We start from the raw sequence: 15,736 nt of genomic DNA on the forward strand, positions 1-15,736 counted from the left end.
ATTGTGACACACAAGGGGCTATACAGGTACTGCCGCCTTCCGTTTGGAATTACGTCAGCCCTTGCTCTATTCCAAAGGGCAATGGATCAGATTTTGAGTGGACTGCCAGGAGTCCAGTGCTACCTGGACGACATCCTTGTCACTGGGACAAATGAGGAGGATCATCTTCTGAACTTGGATGCGACACTACAACGACTGAAAGAGTACGGACTCAGAGTTCGTAAAGACAAATGTGAATTCTTTCAGTCTTCAGTTGAGTACCTGGGGCATGTGATTGACGCTACTGGCCTGCATAAGGCGCCGTCAAAGGTCAAGGCGATCGTGGAGGCCCCAGCACCCCAGAATGTGAGCCAGTTACATTCATTTCTGGGGCTACTTAACCACTATGGGAAGTTTATTCCAGACTTAGCAATATTGCTGAAGCCGTTACATCAGTTGCTATGTCAAGGCAAAACATGGAAATGGACTGAACTATGCAACGAAGCTTTTGCCCAAGCAAAGAAAGCATTGCTGAAATCGGAGGTCCTGACACACTTCGACCCAAAGCTACCCGTGCAGCTAGCATGTGATGCATCACCATATGGTGTGGGAGCGGTCATATCCCACATCATGCCTTTGAGTGAAGAGAAACCTATCGCCTTCGCATCACGCACCTTAAACAAGGCCGAGAGTAACTATGCGCAGATCGAGCGCGAGGCCTTGGGAATCGTTTTTGGAATTCGAAAATTTCATCAGTACCTGTTTGGGAGAAGGTTCACACTCCTGATGGACCACCGTCCATTGACTTCAATCTTCGGGCCCCATACCGGAATTCCGTCTCTCGCTGCAAGCAGGATGCAAAGGTGGGCTTTACTGTTGTCAGGACACACATACGACATCAAATATCGCAAATCAGACTTGCACGGCAACGCAGACGGTCTCTCGAGGCTACCCTTGCCTGTTACTCCCCCAGAGCCTCGTCAGATAGACATCTTCTACTTTAGACAAGTGGAGGGAGCACCTGTCACTGCAGTTCAGGTGCGAAGGTACACCCGCAACAATCCAGTCCTGTCTGAGGTAATGGACGATGTCATTCGAGGGAGAGCTATAGGAGATTCTCCTAGTTTGAAACCTTACGTTTCAAAAAGAAATGAGCTCTCCGTCCAGGCAGGTTGTCTTCTTTGGGGATGCCGTGTCATCATTCCGCCACCTCTGAGGGCACCTATACTGCAACAACTTCATACAGGCCACTGAGATGGTTCGGATGAAGGAAATGGCAAGAAGCTACTTCTGGTGGCCAGGTCTCGATGGGAATATTGAGGAGAAAGCCAAAACATGTTCCCCATGTCAAAGGGTTCGGAATGTTCCACAGCTGGCAACCCTACACCCCTGGGATTGGCCTGCAGAAGTGTGGCAGCGAGTACATGTGGACTTCGCCGGTCCTTTCGAAGAGAAGATGTTTATGGTGGTTGTAGACGCTCGTAGCAAGTGGCCGGAGGTCGCTGTGATGAGGTCTACCACGGCAGAGAAAACAATTGAGAAACTTGGTGAGATGTTCAGCCATTACGGCTCACCGGAACAACTTGTAAGTGACAACGGTCCACAATTTGTATCACAGGAGTTTGCAACCTTCCTGCATGTGAATGGTGTCCAACACATCAGGTCTGCGCCCTATCATCCCTCTACTAACGGCCAGGCAGAAAGGTTTGTGCAAACTTTGAAGCACGCCTTGAAGGCATCGCAAGGTCAGGGCTCAATCCACCAACATCTGAACAGCTTCCTGTTGTCCTACAGGAACGAGCCGCATGCCACAACCAAAACTTCCCCCGCTTCGCTCATGATGAAGAGGCAGTTGCGGACAAGTTTTGACTTACTCAAACCTCCAAGGGCAGAGCAGGTTGTCCATCGTCAACAACAAGCTCAAGTTGAAAAGAGAGAGAAAAGAGCCAAGGAGAGACGGTTTCACCCTGGAGCGCACGTCCTAGCTCGAAACTACAACACTGGACCGAAATGGGTTCCTGCTACGGTGATCGCGCAGACGGGCCCTGTGTCTTACACGGTTGAGACTGCTGAGGACGTCGTCTGGAGAAGACACACAGATCAACTGTTGCTAGGAGCAGAGACAGCCACAGAGGCTCCAACGGCTGGTTGGCCTGAACTGTTTCCGGATGATACCGCAAACCAGCATCCTTTGCCACAGTGCTCTTCTCCAACACAGGAAGTCAAAGAGACTGTTCCACCTGTGCAAACTCCTGTCTTTCGACTGACACAGGCACCTTCTCCATCCAGGCCTGTGTCAATGCCTACTGCTGTGGAAGCCACCGATGACCGCCGGTATCCTGTCAGAGAGCGGCGGCCTCCAAGACGCTTGGATCTGTAGGCTTAGTGACTTACCCACAAGACTGGGGCAGAATAAACCCCAGGGCAAAGTCAGGGTTTGAGGCAGTCTACCTCTACCCTAGGTTCGTTGACTGCATTGAAAGTAACTTACCTGTTGAGGAATAATGTGGACCTTCCATTTAAGAGGGGAGGAAATGTTATGTATTGTGTGTTCTATTGTGTGTTCTCCTCCCACCTGTGGTGGCGCTGTCACAGGAGATAAATGGTTGGGTGTTCTCTTGGTTAAGTTTATCTCTCTTTGTTCGGAACTTTCCAGAACTTCCTTTCCTTCCAATAAAGCACTTCATGTTTGAATCTCTGAGTTCTGAGTCCTAAATTGTGTCTAGGTAGAAAGGTACCGACACAACAGAGTGAGTGCAAGGCTGGAGACTGCAGGGCAGGGTTTAGATGGCAGTTATAAACCAATTAAACCAGCTGAACCCCCTCCACTAAAACAAATCGTCTGCGGATTTGTAATTCCTCCCATTTAAAATAATTGTCTCTTAAATAATGGGAAAGGGGATTCAAATGAATGCATTAAGTGTCCTTATGACAATATTTGCACATCATAATTTCAAAGCGTATTTCAGTCATAAATCTTAAAAATATGGGCCTGGGAATTCTGTGGGCGTTCTCCCAGTTTCCTGCCATAACGTCGGTGGTGAAACCGCCGGAACCCCAGAGAAAAGGCTGTTAACGCCATTTTGCTGAGGTGGGCACCAATCTCCCACCGAAGTTACGGTCGGAGATAGGGAAAACTCCCTCTCCCCAATGAAACTTCTGGACTCTGAATCTATTCTTTTTCCATCCATTTTACATTTACTTTTGCTGTCTCACTCAATCTCTCTCTTCCCTCCACCCTCTCCCTTGCCCCCCCCCCCCTCCCCGGCATCATCACTTATGATTCTGCCCTGCTGATGGTGGCCAGGCCACCCACTCTCAGGAGTCGCTACAGTCTGTCACTGGGAGAATGGCCCAGGGTGACTTGTCCACTAATTGTCCCCTTTCTCTTTCTGGGCCTCTATCTGGCACCTTCGCCCTAATGGTACACATGGGATTTGAAACTTAACTGTGTGGTGAAATGTGTGGGCAAGCACAAATCCTAAAACACACAATGCAAAGCTGTGCATTGGAACACCAGCTGTTGTGCACTGTTCGGGTGCCATGGAATTTTTACGGAATTACACTGTTAATACTGACTACTTACCGGGCAGGAATGTAACGATGGAGTCATCCGTGTTTGGCCTTTCCTCATAATCACTCATAACCTGAGCGGTGCCTTGGCGAGTGTAACAGCGCACTGTGGACTTGTAACTGATGTCGCCGCTGCGGGACACCACAGCTGTGATCCCGCCAGCTTTTTCCTTTCCTGCATACTGAGGTTCTTTGAATTGCATCTTGGGCACTGAAGACACACAAGAAGAAAAATAAAGACACTTTCGTCAAAGTGAGAAGAATCAGATGGTCCAGCTGAGAGGATCAGTGAGACGATTTGTTTCTGATGCCACGCCTCCGCACTTACAGTCAGATGTGGAATCATTAATGGTCACCGTCGTCTTGCTGGGTTCACCAAGCACTGCATTCATTGGCATACGGAGCACAAGCTCAAAATTCTCAGGCCCCTCGAGGACAGGCTGGCCCAGATCATCCAGAACAGTGACGCGGAATGTCTGCATCGTGACGCCAGGGGCAAAGTCCAAGTTTCGGCTGATTCCAACATAATCAACTCCAGCTTGTAAAGAAAAAAATAATTAGAAAACCTGTATTATTGTGCCTCCATTTCTCATATGGTAAAACAAGTAAGATGTTTACAAAGCCTTCTTTGACGTTAGTACCTTGCGGAATGTCTTCTTGGCTCAGTTGGTCATACTCGCCTCTAAATCAGCAGGTTGTGGGTTCAATCCTCACTCTAGGACCTGAGCACACAGTTGGCCAGCACTTCAGCACAGTACTGAGGATGTGCTGCATGGTCCAGGGTACAGACCTGTGGATGAGACTGCAGCCAGGGCTGCCTTTTCCGCTGTACATTAAAGACTCCATGGTACTGTTTGAAGGACAGCAAGGAATTTTCCAATGTCCTGACCACCATTCTTTCCTGAACCAATGCCATTAAAATAGATATACTGGTCATTCATCTCATTGTTGTCTGTGGGACACTGCAGTCTGTGGGACACTGCTCTCTGCGGGACACTGCTCTCTGCGGGACACTGCTCTCTGCGGGACACTGCTCTCTGCGGGACACTGCAGTCTGCGGGACACTGCTCTCTGCGGGACACTGCTCTCTGCGGGACACTGCAGTCTGCGGGACACTGCTCTCTGCGGGACACTGCTCTCTGCGGGACACTGCAGTCTGCGGGACACTGCTCTCTGCGGGACACTGCTCTCTGCGGGACACTGCTCTCTGCGGGACACTGCTCTCTGCGGGACACTGCTCTCTGCGGGACACTGCTGTGTATGAAAGGCTGATATTTAAAGATATTTAGTAGACGAGAATCATACATGTATAACTTCAAGTGCAGCCATTGACCAAATAATATTACCCATAATTACTCCTGGGTAACCACAAAACTTGTTAAAAATGTAGCTGCACAGTGAAAAGCTGTTTTGACTAAGTTTTGATAACAAACAGCCACAGACTGCGAGTGAAGGTTAAATCATTAAATAACATACTATAATGCTGTATAGAACTTAGAATTCGCTTAACAAAACTATAAACAAGGTAACACTGAACATAGCAAAGTTGGTGGAAAAATACTGGAAAGGCGGGATGCTACCTTAGTCTGAGTGACAATGGTATTTTGGCCATTAGAACCAATTAAAAAAGGTGATTTTGTTAAAAACCATATATGGACACTGGCCAAACCAACTTTTGATAAAAGGGTTAAAACCTCGATACCCAAAGAACAACTTCACACAGACGTACTGCGAGGACAAAAGAACAGACTTAAGACGACATCATCTGTGTGCGAGAGGTTCCAGAGACCTAGGGCCGCGAGCTACTTGTTAAAACTATCGCCTAATATTAAGTATATTACGCTGTATGCTTAATAAATCTTGATCTATTGCACAAACATACTGACTGCTCTCTGTGGGGCATTGCTGTCTGTGGGGCATTACTCTCTGTGGGACTCTGCTCTCCGTGGGACACTGCTGTCTGCGGGACGCTGCTCTCTGTGCGACACTGCTCTCTGCGGGACAATTCTGTCTGTGGGACACTGCTCTCTGTGGGACACTGCTCTCTGTGGGACACTGCTGTCTGTGGGACACTGCTCTCTGTGGGACATTGCTGTCTCTGGGACACTGCTGTCTGTGGGACACTGCTCTCTGTGGGACACTGCTCTCTGTGGGACACTGCTCTCTGTGGGACATTGCTGTCTGTGGGACACTGCTCTCTGTGGGACACTGCTCTCTGCGGGACACTGCTCTCTGTGGGACACTGCTCTCTGTGGGACACTGCTCTCTGCGGGACACTGCAGTCTGTGGGACACTGCTCTCTGCGGGACATTGCTCTCTGCGGGACACTGCTCTCTGCGGGACACTGCTCTCTGTGGGACACTGCTCTCTGTGGGACACTGCTGTCTGTGGGACACTGCTCTCTGTGGGACATTGCTGTCTGTGGGACACTGCTCTCTGCGGGACATTGCTCTCTGCGGGACACTGCTCTCTGTGGGACATTGCTGTCTGTGGGACACTGCTCTCTGTGGGACATTGCTGTCTGTGGGACACTGCTGTCTGTGGGACACTGCTCTCTGTGGGACACTCCTCTCTGCGGGACACTGCTCTCTGCGGGACATTGCTGTCTGTGGGACACTGCTGTCTGTGGGACACTGCTGTCTGTGGGACACTGCTCTCTGTGGGACACTCCTCTCTGCGGGACACTGCTCTCTGCGGGACACTGCTCTCTGCGGGACACTGCTCTCTGCGGGACACTGCTCTCTGTGGGACATTGCTGTCTGTGGGACACTGCTCTCTGCGGGACACTGCTCTCTGCGGGACACTGCTCTCTGCGGGACACTGCTCTCTGTGGGACACTGCTCTCTGTGGGACACTGCTCTCTGTGGGACATTGCTGTCTGTGGGACACTGCTCTCTGCGGGACACTGCTCTCTGTGGGACACTGCTCTCTGTGGGACACTGCTCTCTGCGGGACACTGCAGTCTGTGGGACACTGCTCTCTGCGGGACATTGCTCTCTGCGGGACACTGCTGTCTGTGGGACACTGCTCTCTGTGGGACATTGCTGTCTGTGGGACACTGCTCTCTGCGGGACATTGCTCTCTGCGGGACACTGCTCTCTGTGGGACATTGCTGTCTGCGGGACACTGCTCTCTGTGGGACATTGCTGTCTGTGGGACACTGCTGTCTGTGGGACACTGCTCTCTGTGGGACACTCCTCTCTGCGGGACACTGCTCTCTGCGGGACATTGCTGTCTGTGGGACACTGCTGTCTGTGGGACACTGCTGTCTGTGGGACACTGCTCTCTGTGGGACATTGCTGTCTGTGGGACACTGCTGTCTGCGGGACACTGCTCTCTGCGGGACACTGCTCTCTGCGGGACATTGCTGTCTGTGGGACACTGCTGTCTGTGGGACACTGCTGTCTGTGGGACACTGCTCTCTGTGGGACATTGCTGTCTGTGGGACACTGCTCTCTGCGGGACACTGCTCTCTGTGGGACACTGCTCTCTGCGGGACACTGCTCTCTGCGGGACACTGCTGTCTGCGGGACACTGCTGTCTGTGGGACACTGCTCTCTGCGGGACACTGCTCTCTGTGGGACATTGCTGTCTGTGGGACACTGCTCTCTGTGGGACAATTCTGCCTGTGGGACACTGCTGTCTGTGGGACACTGCTCTCTGTGGGACATTGCTCTCTGCGGGACACTGCTCTCTGCGGGACACTGCTCTCTGCGGGACAATTCTGTCTGTGGGACACTGCTCTCTGTGGGACACTGCTCTCTGTGGGACATTGCTCTCTGCGGGACACTGCTCTCTGCGGGACACTGCTCTCTGTGAGACAATTCTGTCTGCGGGACACTGCTCTCTGCGGGACACTGCTCTCTGCGGGACACTGCTCTCTGTGGGACACTGCTGTCTGTGGGACATCACTGCTCTGGAATTCCCTTTATTGGATTTATTAGTGACTCTCTTATATTTATGGCCTCTAGTTTTGGACTCCCCCACAAGTGGAAACATTTTCTCTACTTCTACCCTATCAAATCCCTTCATAATTTTAAAGACCTCTATCAAGTTACCCCTCAGCTTTCTCTTTTCTAGAGAAAAGAGTCCCAGCCTGTTCAGTCTTTCCTGGTAGTTATAACCGCTCAGTTCTGGAATCATCCTTGTAAATCTTTTTTACACCTTCTCCAGTGCCTCTATATCCTTTTTGTAAGAACTGTACACAATACTCTAAGTGTTGTCTAACTAAGGTTCTATACAAGTTTAACATAACTTCTCTGCTTTTAAATTCTAGTCTTCTAGAAATGAACCCCAGTGCTTTGTTTGTATTTTTTATTGTCTTGTTAAGCTGTGTTGTTATTGGTAAATCTGCACTCCTAGATCTCTTTGCTCCTCTACCCCATTTACACTCTTATTTTCCAAGGAGTATTTTGGCCTCGTTATTTCTATTACCAAAATGCACCACCTCACACTTATCAATATTAAAATTCATTTGCCATTTACACGCCCACTCTGCAAGTTTATTAATGTCTAATTTTCCACCAATAATTGCTAATGTAGGACGAAGTTGCTCCTTTGCTGAAAATCTGATTCTGGTCCTGGGACTGCCAATCCATAGAGCCTGCCCGCTACTAATTCCCAGTTGGAAGAGGAGCCAACGAGCAGGCTGGATTCTATGCTATGAGTGGTGCACGGTTTCACTTTGATCAAAGAGCATTACTCTGGTCTCTGTGAAGTTTCACTGGTTGGAATAACAATGAAAATATAGACTGGTGAGATCAGGTTGCATATCTGTCAGTGAAATTCATCTCCACAGGGAACCTACAATTGACCTCAGTGCCCCATGGCTACAGAAGGCAAAAGAAAAAAATCAACCAAGGTGCACAATTGCTATCCAGTGACCACTGCTGGAAAGAGCAAAAGCAGACGTGAGGTGAAGGTAGAATCAGACTTCACTGTGATGACCCCCTTGGTTAAATGGCCTGCTGACATGCACTGCCTAGGTTTCCACATGAAGAATGACCACTCGGGTGAAATAACAGAGGGTTGCTGTAGAGGGTGCAGCTGGGGATTAGGGAGAAGAAATTCACCTCCACAAATAATAACATTCTAACATCAGGCACACATTTAATCTACAAAATATATCATGCAACATGGAAAGGGTCTTTTTTAGCCTTGTTGATTCACATACCTTCTGCCGACATTGGTTCAGCTTTGCGGGAACGCACAGTGACAGTAGCAGTCTTCGACAGGTCAGTTCCTGTCCTCCAGACACGCACCTCCACATAGCCAGCACTTTCATCGACCTGATATTCTGTGTCTCCGAAGTAGAATGCAGGTTCTGTGTAGAGCAATTGAACAGAAACAAGAGATGGTGAAAACCTAGCACAGTGTAAAATAAAGGTTCCGAGACCCTTACACATAACTTCATTCCACAACTGTATCTCAACCGAGCTGGAATGTCATCTTTGATCGAGAAGAAAACCCAGATAGTGTTGCAAAAGGTGATGATTTAGGAAGCTTCTTATCACACATCCATGTGGTTACAGCATGTTGATGAAAGGAGAGTATCACGTTGCCATCAGCAGTGTCCTTTACCTAGCCTGTCTGATGTTGTAATTAGCATCAATGAATTGGGCTGCCACTCAACTTGTCCATTAAAACAAACACGCCTGACTGAAGGGCATTAAGTGCACGGGAACAATCTATTTGCCCAAGAGCAAAGAAAAAAAATTGAGAAGTCCCTCTTTTGAACCTGCCGTCAACTTTAGGATGGGACATCAGACAAGTCAGTTCCCTTGTTCAGAGCGGTCTCCTTATCAATAATCCAACTGATTAACATGAGTGAGAGTCTTCCTACTGACTCTCCAGCAATAGCTCCCTGCAGTTGCTGCACAGTGAGCAATAACTTTAGAAATACAACTTTCAGCAGCTGTGGCATCTTCACATTGAATTTCTTTTCTGTTGTTAATCAGCATGCAAACTAACATATGATGCAGTGTTAGGTACAAAGGTGTATATTCTATATATATTCATTTTAAATGTATATATTGATGTCCCTTTGCTTTTTCCACCAGCTAAGTAATATCCCTGGTCAAAGAGTGGGAAGGTTCAGCTGCTCTAAGCCCACTGCTAATGACACATTTACCATCAAATGCAACGTACAAGAGACTGGTCATCTATTCCTGTGGGAAACAGCTGCTACCTCTTCCTACCACTTCTGTGCCACAGTAGTTGGAGTTCCACCACACCAGCTTACTTAAATGTTTCAAATTTCAAGTGGAACTCTTGCTGGTCTGCACTTCATTCAGCATTCTTGAGTGAACATTTCAGAGTATCCAGTACAGGCCAATATACTGTACTCCAGTAACACACAAGTTCTACCAGCTCTGTTAACCTCATCTCTAGCTACATCATCATTCGGGGCTTGAAAAATGAAGGTCAGTGGAACAGTCTATGCAAAACACATATCTGTGTTCTAACTGAAAAACTAGAGCCGTGATGTGGAAAGAATCCCGGTTTCCCAATAATTTTGGTCACTCTGTAGTCGCTATTTGTTAAGACAGATAATTGATGCAGAGATATACTTGGTGATAATCAGTTTGAGACTGGTTTTGCTTTGGCCAGTGAAGCAGAGGTTTGTCTTTTCCCACTGTTCTTTGATTTCTTTGAGAGAATATTCCACCTACATGAATATTTCATTCAATGTTACTAAACACAGTGGACAATAGATTCTCCCGCCACACAAGTCTATGTTTGCAGAATTCATACTTTTGATGCATTTGGCTACATTTTGGGAGATGATACATTTGCTGTTGTTCCTCAAGTCTGAGTGCAGACCAATGCACGAATTGATGTGCGGGACTATTTTTGACTGCTGCTCAATGCACACACTCCCAGCTGTGGCTCCGTTGGTAGCACTCTCGTTTTGGAGTCAGAAGGTTGTGGGTTCAAGTCCCACTCCAGAGGCTTGAGCACATAATCTAGGTTTACACTTCAGTGCAGTGCTGAGGGAGTGCTGCACTGTCAGAGCTACTGTCTTTTGGATGAGACGTTAAACTGAGGCCCCTCTCAGGTGGATGTAAAAGACCCCACAGCACTATTTGAGGAAGAGCAGGGAGTTATCCCCGGTGCCCTTTCCAACATTTATCCCTTAACCAACATCACTAAAATAACAGATTATCTGGTAATTATCATATTTCAACTTATGGAAGTTTGCTGTGTGCAACTTGGCTGCCGTTTTTCCTACATTACAACAGTGACTACACTTCAAAAGTACTTAATTGGCTGTAAAGCGCTTTGGGACGTCCTGAGGTCAAGAAAGGCGCTATATAAATGCAAGTCTTTCTTTCTTTCCCAGTAGCAACCTCCCAGGAAGACAGGCCCATTCACTCTCATGGAGGGGTCCTGCAAGCTGTGAAATCATCACATTTCTGAGACACGGCAAAATGAGATGTCACAAAGTGGCAACGCCCATCCTGTGGTTGACAAAGGATTCGCTGTTTTGGATGTCATGAAATGCCTCTCCCATTATCATTAAGAAAAAGAAAACTTTCTACAGAAGCAATACAGACACATCTCTCAGACACAGACTGGTAATAAAGAATATGAGCTTTTAGTGAGAGTCAGTCGAGTCACTCACAAAAACGTGTACAATTGACCTCAACACTTTTAAACTAAAGAAAACCGAGACAAAGCAAAAGGAAATAAAAGCACTTAACAACTTAACCCTTAAACTGCTGGTCACAACAAGGCTTTTGCTGACCATATTGAATTGCAATTTATTGAACAGCTTAAAAGAAGCTAAACTGACAATGTACAAACCACTGCTCCATACTGCACCTATATGCAGTATGTGCCTTCAATCTGCATACCCAGTGTATTCTATTTATATTGCATACAGTATTAGGGTAATTAAAATAAGCTGGTTAAGGGGTCCCTCCATTGATAATTGAGTTTACCTACTGAGGAGTTCATCCGCACAGACCAGTTAGGCCCAAGGTTCAATCCCCAGTCCATGCTGAATTGACTGGCCTCAGTGGGATGTTACTGCGATTACCCTCATTGACCCTGGATCAGGGAGGGAGAAAATTAGCCAGGGTCTCTTCGACTGACTAGCACTTAGTAACCCCGGCTGGAATTGCTTGCGTGTGGACATCAGGTGAAGACAGGATTGTGTCCTGCAGTGATGCCCCTCATGATTGAACAGCTTGTCAACTCTCCCAGTCAAGGCTTATAAATGAGTAATGGTAATTAGGTACACCGCCGGAGGGTGATCGGTGGCATCATAAACCAACAAGAGTTAACCGCCCCAAAATTCTGAGGGCCTGGGAGGGAGGGTTTGTGGCGAGATGTCCACGGGGTAGTGGGGGGGTGGATCGTTTGTTTTGCAAAAATGAAACAAGCACAAACAGCTGTAAAAGTGTAACCTTATCTTAGATTCCTATGCACAGAAAGAGTTGCCACTACTGGCTGTCTAATGCTCAAATGATAGAAATGCGATCATTTTAAATGATGACAGTATTGTTTAACTAACTGGGATCCTTTATATTCTGATAAGTGTATGCTGTTGACATTTCCAAATGATTTATATTAGCTGCCTCCTTTTTGACCTGATCTGTGTACAGGGGCCCATCAGACAAGGTGGAAAGCAATTTCTTCATGTCAACTGCTTCCTGAATTGAGCCCCACAACGTAGATAAAGAACCCATTAGAGCTGACTGAAAGCTTCACCACAGGCATTTAATTGTACTTCACTGGGTTTCCATGACACTAATAAGCCATAAATATTGCTTACATTTGTCAAAATCATCAGATATATCAAGTACTTGTACGAGGCAGGCATGCAGCCAAGCATGCCACTGAGGCACTGCATAATTTGCAAAAGTATCTGCTTCTATTTACGTGATTGTCCAAACATCTGATCTACCCTGCCTGTCGCCAGGCAACTGGCGAGTAATTTTAGCAAAGACCCTGTCGGAAAGGAATATTCTGCAACAATCTTTATCCTGAAATAGTTTAGGTAGCAACCCATTCCAACGGTATGTTTCTTCCAATCTGTCACTGCAGTGATGCCTTTTTACTCGTAATGAAAGTCAAATGAAAATTTTAAATGATTCTATACAAAAACGCTATTAAAGGGAAAAGTCTCAATAAGCTGACTGGCTTATATTAAGCTTATGGGACAGAAAGGTGGTAGTTATTTATATTTGAGAAAAGTGAACTGACTTGCATCAAGTTCCACTACACACACATAAATATACTATCTGGGGAGTGGTAACTAGCAGCTTGTGCTTAATGAATTATGGGAACCATGTAGTCCATTGGAAAAGGCAGGTTTTTTCCCTCCAATTTTCTCCCCTTTCCTCTCATCGTCTGCTGAGGGCAATGACTCCTGCTGGGGTATAATTCCTGGTACCTGGCCCAAAATACTAGGCTTCATGAGTGAGCTTCAGTCATGAGTATCTACAGGGTATTCAACTGTCAGACAGCATCACAGTCGAGACCAATCCTGCCCTCGCCCATTGCCCACACGTGCATTTTACTGCCGAGGTCACTGGACAGTGATCGGAATCCTGTGTGATATGTCCCCTCTCTAACCTGCCGACACTCAGACCAATTATAATGCCCCAACCACTCCTCAGCTCAGATAGGAACAGGAGTGGGCCATTTAGTCCCTTGAGCCTATTCTGCCATTCAATTAGAGCATTGCTGATCTGTAGCTCAACTCCATTTACCTGCCTTGGTTCTGTAACCCTTCATACCCTTGCTTAACAAAAATCGATCAAAGTTCTGAAATTTTCAATTGGCCTAGCCTTAACAGCTTTTTGGGGAGAGTTTTCTAGATTTCCACTACCCTTTGTGTGAAGAAGTGCTTCCTGCCATCACCCCTGTACGGCCTAGCTCTAATTTTAAGGTTCTGCCTCCTTGTTCTCGACTCCCCACCAGAGGAAATAGTTTCTCTCTAGCTACCCTATCAAATCCTTTAATCATCTTGAACACCTCAATTAGATCACCCCTTAATAGTCAAGGGACTATGGCCTAGAAATTCAGTTGGTAGCGCCAGCCGCTAGCGCCTTAAGAGGGCAATAAGTGGGGCGCGAAGCAGCTAGCGCCCGGGCGCGGCGCGATCTGCACCTCTCGCGAACTTGAGTGAAGACTTAGCGGCGGCGCAAAACCGCAACGCCCGCTCAGCTGCGCGCGCAGATCCTGACGTCATTTCATGGTGCAACGCCCTTGGTGCGCCCCGAACCGGAACTTCAGTGGCGCACCCCTTCTTTCCGCCGGGCGCTCGCAGCGACTGGTTGAGTGGAACAGTTCCCAGTCGCTGTGGGGCTGGGGGGGCGCTATTTAAAGGGGTCTCTTCCTGCATTCTTTGTGGTAGCCATTTTGTACCACTCCTTCTGTGTGAGAGAGAGAGATTTGGAGAGAGACAAAGGGAGAGAGCTTTCTGCTTTGACTCAGCGCTCGCACAGGTACTTCTGGCTTCAGGCCAGAGCGTTGCAGTTGGATTGATTTTTCAGTGCCATAGCCTTGAGTGGCCATATATAATGGGGGCTGCAATGGGTGGAAACGTTGGGTTTCTGCATTGCATTGAAAGGGCTCAGAGATGCCGAGAGAGAGTGCCAATCATGGCCAGACGGAGAAGGGCCAACAGGCATCGGCACAAGAGGCCTTACCGTCCCAGGGTATACCGCCAGCACTTCTCCTACCTCAACATGTCTGAGGAGCAGTGTATTCGGAGGCTTCAATTCAGAAGGGAGGTGGGCACTGAGATCTGCCACCTGCTTCAGAGAGATCTGCAGCCTCAGCTGAGGAGCAGGACATCTCTGTCGGTGGCAGTGAAGGTGACAGTAGCTCTCAACTTCTATGCCACCAGCTCCTTCCAATCCGCTACTGGGGACATTGCCAATGTCTCCCAGTTCGCGGTGCATTGCTGCATCCGCCAGGTCACAAATGCCCTCTTCAGAAGGAGACGTCTGTACATTTCCTTCCTCATGACCCTGGACAAGCAGCAAGAGCGTGCAATGGATTTGCACGAATAGCGGGCTTCCCCATGGTCCAGGGCACCATTGACTGCACGCATGTAGCTTTGCGGGCGCCTCTAGAGAATGCCGAGGATTACTGCAACCGGAAGGGGTACCATTCGCTGAACGTGCATGTTAAGTCTGTGTGTTATAGTGATAATTACTACACAGACTACAAGAGTAAATTCAACAGGTCTTTACTGGTTGGAGGTCGGGACTATACTGAATACAATATTAATACACAGTGCTTATATACCGGTGTGGTCACCACCGGTATTATGTATACAGCAGCCAGAGAAAGTAGTACATCTCTTAAGGTGGAACAGGCTTAAGTTCTCTTAAGGTGGAACAGGTTACATACACCACAATCCTCCCTTTTTAGCTTAACAGTCATATCCCCATTTAACATAACATAATAACATATATACATATGTAACTTCAGGTATAACAGTTCAAAGGTTCAGTCTCTCAGGAGGCTTTCTGATGCGGCTTGGATAACGCCTCTCAGTAGTCTCTGATTCTTGTTGTTGAGGTGCCTCCTCTATTTGGTTTCCAATGTATTGGGTGTCATCATCATCAAGTACATTCCCTGCCGAGGTAGATGCCTCAGGTTCATTAACGTCTTCCACAGTTGTCTCTGTCACAACCATGGGTTCGACCCTTGCTCTCGACTCCACCAGTTGATCCGCATGACGCCTTATCACATTATGACCAATATCTACTGTGTACATCAGAGGTCCTTGCCTGGCCCGAATTGTTCCGGACTGCCATTTTTTGTTTCCATAGCCCCTTGCCAACACTGGTTGTCCTACGTCGAAAGTTCGAGTGGTCTTGTTGTTAATATGCCGAAACTGTTTGTTTTCCACTTCCCTCCGCACATTTGGTTTTAACAAGTTCAACTTGGACCGCAACCTCCTGTTATAAAACATCATGGCAGGACTTTGGTTAGTCACTGCATGATCGGCGTTTCGATATGACATCAGGAACTTGTCGACCTTGTGTTGCAGCGGAATCTGATCATCGTTCATGGCCTTAATTGCCTTTTTGAATGTCTGGACAAATCTTTCAGCCAACCCGTTTGTCGCCGGATGATATGGGGCAGAGGTATAATGTTTTACTCCATTCTTCTTTAAGAATTGTCGGAATTCTTCCGATACAAACTGTGGTCCGTTGTC

At 47.6% G+C, this 15,736-nt stretch overlaps 1 protein-coding gene across 1 annotated transcript in view; it reads right to left on the minus strand.

Annotated features, from left to right (window-relative positions):
- Positions 1–15,736, minus strand: part of frem3 (Fras1 related extracellular matrix 3) — a 227,161-nt gene that overhangs the window by 35,505 nt on the left and 175,920 nt on the right. Inside the window, exons 7-9 of the mRNA XM_086011008.1 lie at positions 8,726–8,875; positions 3,881–4,090; positions 3,566–3,763 (exon numbers count right to left, since the gene is read on the minus strand). Coding sequence (XP_085867134.1) covers positions 3,566–3,763; positions 3,881–4,090; positions 8,726–8,875 — 558 coding nt within the window. The remainder of the gene's footprint in view (positions 1–3,565; positions 3,764–3,880; positions 4,091–8,725; positions 8,876–15,736) is intronic.

The sequence above is a fragment of the Somniosus microcephalus genome, chromosome 2 (assembly GCF_052327205.1).
Source record: "Somniosus microcephalus isolate GS21.2 chromosome 2, FLI_Smic_1.0, whole genome shotgun sequence".
Classification (NCBI taxonomy): Eukaryota; Metazoa; Chordata; class Chondrichthyes; order Squaliformes; family Somniosidae; genus Somniosus; species Somniosus microcephalus.